The sequence below is a fragment of the Phaenicophaeus curvirostris genome, chromosome 9, assembly GCF_032191515.1.
Source record: "Phaenicophaeus curvirostris isolate KB17595 chromosome 9, BPBGC_Pcur_1.0, whole genome shotgun sequence".
Taxonomy (NCBI): Eukaryota; Metazoa; Chordata; class Aves; order Cuculiformes; family Cuculidae; genus Phaenicophaeus; species Phaenicophaeus curvirostris.
In genome coordinates this window covers 555,096-564,200 of record NC_091400.1, presented here as the reverse complement: position 1 = coordinate 564,200, position 9,105 = coordinate 555,096, and the positions used below count along the sequence as shown (strand labels likewise).

The 9,105-nt window shown below is 49.4% G+C and overlaps 1 protein-coding gene across 3 annotated transcripts in view; it reads right to left on the bottom strand.

Moving 5' to 3' along the window:
* Positions 1 to 1,098: 1,098 nt before the first annotated feature.
* Positions 1,099 to 9,105, bottom strand: part of NEURL1 (neuralized E3 ubiquitin protein ligase 1) — a 152,781-nt gene continuing 144,774 nt past the window's right edge. For all 3 annotated transcript variants that reach the window (XM_069864205.1, XM_069864207.1, XM_069864206.1), the window contains exons 5-6: positions 5,429 to 5,575; positions 1,099 to 4,156 (exon numbers count right to left, since the gene is read on the bottom strand). In XM_069864205.1, the coding sequence (XP_069720306.1) occupies positions 3,915 to 4,156; positions 5,429 to 5,575 (389 nt within the window). In that variant the 3' untranslated portion in view covers positions 1,099 to 3,914. The remainder of the gene's footprint in view (positions 4,157 to 5,428; positions 5,576 to 9,105) is intronic.

The following is a 9,105-nucleotide window of genomic DNA, read 5'->3' as shown; positions in this document are numbered from 1 at the left end:
CTTTCCTTGGTCTTTGTGGAGAACAGCTTGGAAGCAGCAGTGAAATTGCAGATTTGGGTTGGATTTGGTGAGCTGGAGGCGATGGTCTGGGGTGGGAGGTCAGCTGGGGCTGTTCAGAGGGGAAGCGTCGGGGTATCTGACCTGGTCCCTCTTGCTGATGCCAGGGGAGAGGAGGGTCTGAGCTTGGCCCCGAGCATTAGCACTTCACCTGCCCTAGTAGGTGGCAGCGCTTGGACTCAGGACAACTCACATGGGCTCTCTGGCAGCTCAGTGTCTCCGGTTTCTAGGAGCAATCATAGAATCATAGAATCACCAGGTTGGAAAAGTCCCATCGGATCATCAAGTCCAACCATCGAGTCTGCACACTGCAGCTCTTCCCGTTGTTCCTGCGGGGATGAGAAAGCTTCCCATGATTGGGCTGTGGCCAGAGAAGGCTCTCTAGACCCACTAGAGATCCCAGAGAAAAGCAGGAGCTGGGCACAGCTCTTGGATTGCAGCACAGGGTGCGCAGACTTGCCTTGTCCCAACAGCTAAGAGATCCTCAGCAGGGTGGTGGAGAACGCTGGGCTGCAGAAGTGTTTTCTCTTTACCCAGCCTGGAATGTTTTAGGCCTCTAAGGGGCTGTTAGAGTGGAATTCCTTCAGCTGGAAAGGCTGAAGACAACTCTCCCTTGGCAGACAGAGCATCCACGTGGAGGGAGAAAATGCCAACTCAAGTATGTCCTGTGACAGGAGAGGGTGATCTACCCTCTGCTCAACAGCCAAACGAAAACACGGAGAGGGAATCCCACACAGCTCTATTGTAGGTGGTTTTAGCAGATCCCTACAGCAGGGGAGCTACTGGATTCTAGGGGAGCTGGCTTCTTTCTGGACATTCCAAATCCCCTTTGGGTCCCTCTATCCCTTGCTACACGCTGAGGAAGCACTTACATCTTGCCTTAGCATCTCCCTTGGCACCTCCCTTTTATTCCTTGTGTGTGTATAGTATCCATCAGGGGACCAGCTGTCAACAGCTCCCTCATCCCTAAGGCCTGAAGGGAAGCCTGAACTCTGCATTCAGCTTCTGCAAAGGAGGATGTTCTCACGCCACCAGTGCCTTTGCTCAGCTGGGTCATTGTCCCTTGCCACGCTTGTGGAAATGGTAAATACTCAGCCGTTCATGCTGCTGCAGGATACCTAAATCAACTTTATTCACAATCACAGTTATCCAATTTTTCACAATGAGTTATTCTTTTCTTTAAACAGAACACAAAACATCTTAAAGTAAAGCGATGAAATGCAAATGACACAAGAACACAGAGGTACGTGTGAACCTACACCAGTCATACAAAACAAAAGATTAGGATTGTTGTTACTGCTTTTGCTGGTTTGTTTTTTTCTCCCTGGAAAGAGCCTTGCTCTCCTCCTCCCTGCTCACAACCAGAGGCCAGCTGATGCTGGGAGCAGGGCTTTACCCCAATTTTTGAGCTCAGGTGCTGGGGGATGCTTTCAGCTTCTGCTAACTAGAGTTTGGTCCACAGTAAAACAAACACGGTTATATATTAAAACACTCTGAATTTGAAAGGTGAAAAGGGAATTCACACCACCGCACTGGTACCCATGGATGGAGTTTCTTGAAAAATAAAATGTACCCCTTGGCTTGCCCTGTATGGAGGGGAGCCAGTCCCACTGGCGTGGTAAAGGCTTGGGAGGATGCTTATTGCACGTTTCCCCACATCCGCTATTTCATCCACACCTTCCTACCCTTTAGGTTCATACTCTCCGAAGTCTTTGTACCAGAGTTTGTGTAACTGCTGAAACAGGCTCCCTGTGGCTGGGGGTCACAGCTCTGTCCCGGGGCGAGCCGGAGGCTGGTTTTGTTCCTGCGGAGCGGCTGCTGTGACCCCACAGCACCCTGGCCTCCTCCCAGCCCTCGGAGAGGGGGTCCAGTCCCAGGAGCCACGGCACCCCGGGGCTTCTGAATTCTACCTGGAGTGCAAAGCAGGGCCGGGTTAGGTGTGTAGGTGAGAGGTATGCAAAGAAATAACGTAAATCCCTGTAACCAGAATATCAGCGTTCAAGTTAGTGCTGCCCAGGGGGGTGGGCTGGGAGCGGCTGCAGACCCCACCGTAGGCTGCAGTGGTGGTGGTGCCTTTAGACAAAGGCTCTACAATGCACTCTCCAGCTAGCAGCCTCTTTTTTCAATTCCTTGAGAGGACAAGATGAGGACGTTTTCCATGTGTGAGCAGCCTCCACGAGTGCTCCTTCACTCACCTGCTGCCTGGGGGGGATGGCACCTCCCTGCAGCGAGCCACTGAGTCTATTAAATGCTCTTATTCCTGTGCCACACTGTTCCCCCAGCTCCTATCAGTGGCTCAAGGCTGGAGTGCAGGAAAAAGCTTGGCAGGAGGGGTACAGCTCCATGGCTTTCCTCAGCCCAGCCTGGTGGGCAGCACGGCAGGACAAATGTCACTGCTGCTGCACACCAGCCCTCATCACCAGTCAGGGCCCAGACACCATTGCTACCTTCCACAGAGCTCTGGAAGGCAGCAGGACGGGAGCAGAGGAGAGACAGGAGCTCCTGCTGCTGCAGAGCCACCTGCCTGGGCCCAAGGACCAGCAGCTCCTTTGTGGTTGTGCCACAGCGACCATGGGAGCCACCATTGCAGCCACCCAGCGTGAGGACATCGGGGTTCCCGACTAGGGCAGGAGAGAAAAGGATTTATTTAAATAAATCAAAGCAAACCAAATCCCTCAAGCTATTTGTTTTTTTCTTTCCTCTCTTCCTAACTCATAAGGACAGCCACGTCCTGCTAGCGGGCTGGCTAAGAAGGGCTCAGTACCACCCCGCTGGTTTTGTCTTAAAGCACAGTGATAAAGTTACCAGTAAATGAAACCCGCAGACCTGTGGGTTTATACATTCTTCCCCAGTGGGGTTGGGGGTTTTTTTGTTTCTTTTATTTTCTCCCTCCCAAGTGCTGCCTAGAAGGCAGTGGGAGGAAAGGCGAGGGAGACACATCTCCCTCCCCGCAGGCAACGGGGACAGAACTGCTGCCAAACCCCTTGCGCTGCACGGAGACGACTTGGGACAAGCCACAGCAAATTGGTGGTGGGGTTCAAGAGCCACTCATCATGCAGCAGGGTAGTGACAGGAGGTGGCTGGACATCACTGGAAGGGAGCAAGGCCAGTGCCGGTGTTGGCTGCCAAACCCACACTGAGCGCCTCTGCCAGGGAACGAGAGACGAGCGGGGACAGCGCTCATGGGGCTGCTCTTCTCCCTGCCAACACAGGGTGGGTTTTGGACTTTGCATACACGGCCCCTGCCTTTCATAGAATCATAGAATAACCAGGTTGAAAGAGACCCACCAGATCATTGAGTCCAACCATTCCTATCAAACTCTGAATGCACTCACTGCACCTTGCTTGCTGGGTCAAAGCTCGCCTCGCTCCATCCTTTCTAAGGGGCTTCTTACAGGCTGGTTGTACACAGAAACATGTCACTTGCTTCTCCTCTTCTAAGCCGTCCTCTGCACGCAGGGTGTCTCCAGAAAGAGAGATGTAGCACTCAACTTCTTGCTGCTTGGTGTCCCTGGTAAACATTGGAGACTCCTCTCTGCTGTGCCTGGTGTAGAAAAGGGATGATTGCACCAGCTGGGTTTTTGTGGGTTTTCTTTTGAGATAAAGTTTAAAATCCACAAGGGAGAGTAGTCCATCGTAGTTTCTCTGACACACTGGAATTCAGATCCAGGGCTTGCTTGGAGGGTAGAAGAGCAGCGTCTAAGCTCGTCTCATCTGTTGTCTATAGAAAAGGGGGTCAGAGCGGTGGTGGGTGATGGCTTTTGAATCTCCTGGATGATGATCAGAGATCAATACCTGTGTGGTTTCACAACCTACTCCCCATCTGCTCAGTCCCCACCACAGCATCTGCTGCTGCTTTAAGTGCTGCGGTATGTTTTGATGATATCCTTGATGGCCCGTCTGCAAATGGGGCAGCAAGCATTGGCCATCTTCTTGAGCTTCAGCCCACACGAATAGCAGAGACACATGTGTCCGCAGGAATAAATGACCGTGTCTACCATGTTCTCGTAGCAGATGGTGCATTCGTCTCCCCAGGGCCCCGAGACGGATGGGGAGATGGGTGACTCGGGTAAACTGATTGGAGAGTTGGGAGCTGTGCCTGAAAACACAAAGAAGAGGGTCACTCATGCTGCTTAAAAGGCTTCTCGACATTCCAGGGTATTGGAGCCTTAAGCCAGCTACCGATGCTCTAGGGTCAGGAGTCCCTCCTGTGCCACTCACTGAGCCCTAGTCCACATGCCAAGTCTCAGGGCAGCAGAAAGGCAGCATCTGCTGGGACCTGCTGCCCATGCAGAGCAAACCAAGAGACAGCTGTTCCCACAGAGCAGGGACAAAGAGCAGTTTCACGTTTTCAAACCCCTGTTTAAACATTAACCGAGGAAAAAGGAGAGGCAGATCAAGTCATCTGCTTTGAAAAGAGAGAGGACAGGTGGCACACGGTGGCAGCAGCTCGCAAGACAAGCAATGCTTCATCTCCAGTGCCAACCAAGGGATGTGGGACCACAATGCCTGGCTACAAACCACCCTGTGTGGATCTTTTGGAACAGGGGTGAGGTGGTACCCACATGGACAGCCCCAAGCTCATAGTGGGCACATTATTTTGCAAGTTACAAGGGGCTGCAGTAATAGTGTTCTACACACACGCATAATGAGGTCTCACCAATGAAGCCAGCTGAGGGAGCAAGGTAATGAGAAAATTTCAGGGTTTTCCTCCAAAACTCATTACAAATTTGAATGTTTATTGTTACCAGTTATTAGACTTGACACTTAACAATTGGTCTAGACAACAATGACAAGGACTTCTTAATCTGTACATCCCACCATCAATGCCTTGGGATCGTGCAGGTCCCTGGGGTTTTAAAAATGCTGCAGAACAGCCTATTGTTTTCTAATGCATTTACTAAATGTCACTGGAATTCATCAGCATATTCGAAATATCGACACTGCCTTTTCCTGAAGAGGGTATTGAAGGCGTGTGGAGAGGGGAAGGGGGGCAGTCAGCATCCTCATATCTCCAGTCTCAGCTAGCGTGCAACATGTCACCGCCACACAGCTCTCCAGAAGGAGCTGTGCGTCACAGGGCCATGCACGAAATAGAAACTCAGCTGCCTCCCTTGGGACTTTTCGTGATGAAAGGGGTTGGAGAAATATTGCTGTCTAGGCATCTAAGTGGCTTCCACATAAAACAGACTGAAAATAGACTTTGCAGAGGCTCTCCCTTCCTCCCTGAGGGGGCTGACAGGAGGCTCTGTTGATCATTGTGGTTTTAGAATCCTTCTGGGAGACAAGCCTGAGACCATGAAAGGGAGGCAGTGAAGGAGCAGGCAGGAGGAAGCAGAGGGAAGGTGGGGAGAGATCCCACCACACTTACCACTGATGGAGCTGCAGAGAGGGCCAGAGCCACACGTAGACAGTATGGGGTCAGAGACACCACTGCAGAGGACGGTGGGGGAATTAGGTGTTGATGTGGGTGAGCTTGGAGTGGACAGCCCAAGCCGCTCAGCTAATATGGTAGAACCTGCACCACAAGAAAAGAAAACCACAGTTACTCCTGAAAACGGAGGCTGACAGAGCACTGGGGATATGTGGCAGGGGGTGCAGTTCTCAGTGCTTGTCAGAATTGCTGTCTCATCAGCATGGAATCTAGGGAAGAGATAAAAGAAGACACTTCATATAGTTTTTTGTATTCTAGCAGCTATCCCCTGAAATTTGCTAAAGTTCCTTTAGCCGGCATAATCCTTTGTTTCTGCCTTGAAACGTGTCTCAAGACATTGAATGCAGTTACTTTCCTTATGGTTTCGTTCTCGTATGCGCCCTCGGCACGATATCCAGTGATGGGACCTGTAGCCAGCAGAGGAGGATGCAGCCTGGAGGGTGGGCTGGACTCCAGCACATGAACTATCACTTTGTCTCATCCCAGGCTCTGACCAATTCATGCAGAGTCACTCAAGTGATTCCCGGAGACTAACACGAAGCTCTGGCAACCGGGAAAACTTAGCTTTGCTCACTGCTCTGCCTCTTCTTGTAAGGCCACTGTCAGAGAAAGGGATAAGTCATCAAACTGCATTTGGCTCTGGGATGAACAAGGACACCTCTCCCTCCATTCAGGAACATTCTCTCGCTGTCTGGATGTGATGGCTCAAGAGTGTAGAGCCCCTTCAAGTCCCTCCTAGGTGTCCCAAGTTCCATTACCCCCTGCTCTCCATGCTTACCATCACATCTCTGTCAGTCTGCTGTCTGCCCACAGCCTGCTTGACACCCTCCTACCATTTAAACCTCTTTATTTTGCTTGACAGGTATATTAAAGCCCCTTCCAGAAGCCGGGGGGGAAATGGGAATGCTTAAAACTGTAGCTGCTGCAAAGTTTTATGGGGAATTTGAATGTTAATGATGCAGCCCGGTCTTCAGTCACACAGTGGCATCTGTGGTGTACACATGCATGGATCAAGGTACGGTTTCTTGGTGGTAAGAACTAGTTTCCCTACCGTTTTAAAGTTTCTAGCTCCCCGGCTGAGAAGATAAGAAGGGTAACTCCAAATCAGAACTAAAATGCTAAGACTTCTTTGTGTTACCATATAAGGAACTGAGAGACACAGAGGATTTGGATTCACAGCATCCTTGGTGAGCTGGAGGCTACTCACCAGAGAAAAAAAGCAGCAGGAGGAGGCCAGGAAACCCCCATGGGCTGGCATGGTCCTTCAGTTCCTGTTTGCAGGGGAACTACTGAGCCAAGAAGGACCAAACCCGGCAAGCAGGGACTCTGAGTGCCAGCTACGGGTTGTGCAAAATCCCCCAAATGCTAGATTCCCCTGTCCTTTTTAGCAGAACAAGACTGAGCAGCTTAGGTGTAGCACAAGGACTAAGCAGGGGTCATAATCTGTTCTGAGGACTGTGTACAGGAGGAGATGCAATTTTCTTCAGCCTTCAGTCCCTCAGTTTCACTCCTCTTCAAATGAGGAGTGCTCTGTGGGCACAACCTGAAGCTGAATTAGCCCCTCTATAAAGGGCTTTGGGGCTCTTGCACTGGGGATGCTGTAAAGAGGCGCCTCCTTTATTGCACAGATGGGAGCTGAGGCTGGCGTTCAGCTCAGTAAGTGTGCAAAGAGTATGCAGCCTCTACTGACAGCCACAAGCAATGGTCATTCTCCTCCAACCCCACACCACTGTAGCAGAAAACCTGCCCCTGGGTAACACAGAGTGTCAACAGGCCCAGCAGGGGCACAAATTTCAGCTCGTTCACTGCACACAGAACAAATATCAACGCTGAGCAGCCTAACAAGTTTTTCAAGCCTTCCCTCTCCTTCCTGCAGCCTGGGGACTTTTCTTCAATTCAGCTGACACACAGCACACTGCATTTCTAACACCAACCTGGTCGTTTCATTAGATGCAAAATAAAGACTATTAGGAGCATTTTTCCTCCTGGACTGACAGGAGAACTTGGAGGTGCCCCAAGTGTCCCAGAGTATGAACCGATGAAGCATGCTGGCAGCAGTGCAAACAGCCTTTCCACAGTGCAAGGAATGCTCATCAGTGCAGGAAACGTGATCTTCTTCGTCTGAAGCTAATCCGAGTCCCAAACTGGCCTTACCCAAGACCCAAGGGCCAGCACACACCTTCCCAATTCTTTCTCCTAACGCAAGGCACAGCTCTTGACTTTTCTCCAGGATAAGCACAGAGCTTTGTTTAAAACAATCTGGGTTCTCTACCAGACAAGACACACTTCTCCCTTGGTGACAGAGTAATCAACAGAAGACACGTTACTCACCCTGTTAATATATTGCTGGATGGTGTGCAGATACCATGACAAGAAGCAAGGAATGAGATCATGTGCAGGATGGAATGAGTGTGGCCAGCTTGGCTTAACTAAAACCAGATACATGTGCTCAAGGCCAAATATGCTCATTGTGTGCATTGAGCTCCAACCAAGAGCCAGCATTCAAACCATGATTTGAAAAAAAAAAAAAATTATTCTAAATAAATCAATATAAACCTTCTTCCACTCTCTAAAGGCCCCAGATAAATTGTCTCTGCTGCTAGCTTGTCTCACACTTGATCTCAAACACGCTGAACAGACTGGAATCACCTCTAAATGGATTTTGAATCAATTTCATTTGCTGTTTTATCTTTGCAAATTTCAATTATTAGCAAAATCCAATGCAAATTGACTCTCCCTATTTCTGTCATCACTCTGGGAGAAGTGCAAATAAATGAATCTCTCTGTCCGCCCACAAAAGGAAAGACAGTATTATATTTTCAGTAGGAGAGAGCATTACTATGGAACACACGGGCAACATCATGCTAGAAAAGGCTGTTAATATGCTAAAGATTCATGATTCAAAATGGTCTTGCCAGACTGGAAACAGGATCAGAAATAAATGGGATGGTGTTCGTACGATCAAATGCAAAATGCAGAGATAACCAAGCAGAGATAACCAGCTACCCAAATACAAGCCAGGGAATTAGACCATTCAATTAGAAATACAGCTGTCCTACAGAAGAAAGCATTGCTGAAGGTCACCAGATGACCATAAATCGACAACACCGTCTCACTATGAAAAGGTTGCACTGATCCAGGGTCATAGGAGGCTGGTTAAGGAGCAGAGGAGGAGCCTGGAGGCATCGTGGTATCTCTGTCCCTCTGTCCCCATACTCAAACCTCAACTGGATGTGGTCTTGTGCTGACTTGGAAGTTCGCCTTGCTTAGAGCAGCAGGTTGGACTAGATAATTACCAGGGGTCCCTCCTGATCTAAAATGTTGTATGATTCTATGATTTTTAGATGGCAACATAAAAGGACAGAAGAAACAATCTGTTCTTCATGAAAATTCTGAATAAGACAAGAAATCATGGGTTCAGACTTCTAAGATATTCAGGTTAGATATGTACGTAGGGAAGCACTGTAAGACTATCTAGAGAGACTACGGCATCTTCACCATTAGAGCTCTTTAAGACCAGGAAAGTTAGGTACCTAGTGTCTTGAGATCCCCTCCAGCATTTATGTTTTTTATGAGCATAGTTATCTGTATCCACCCTTTTATATGATGTTCTA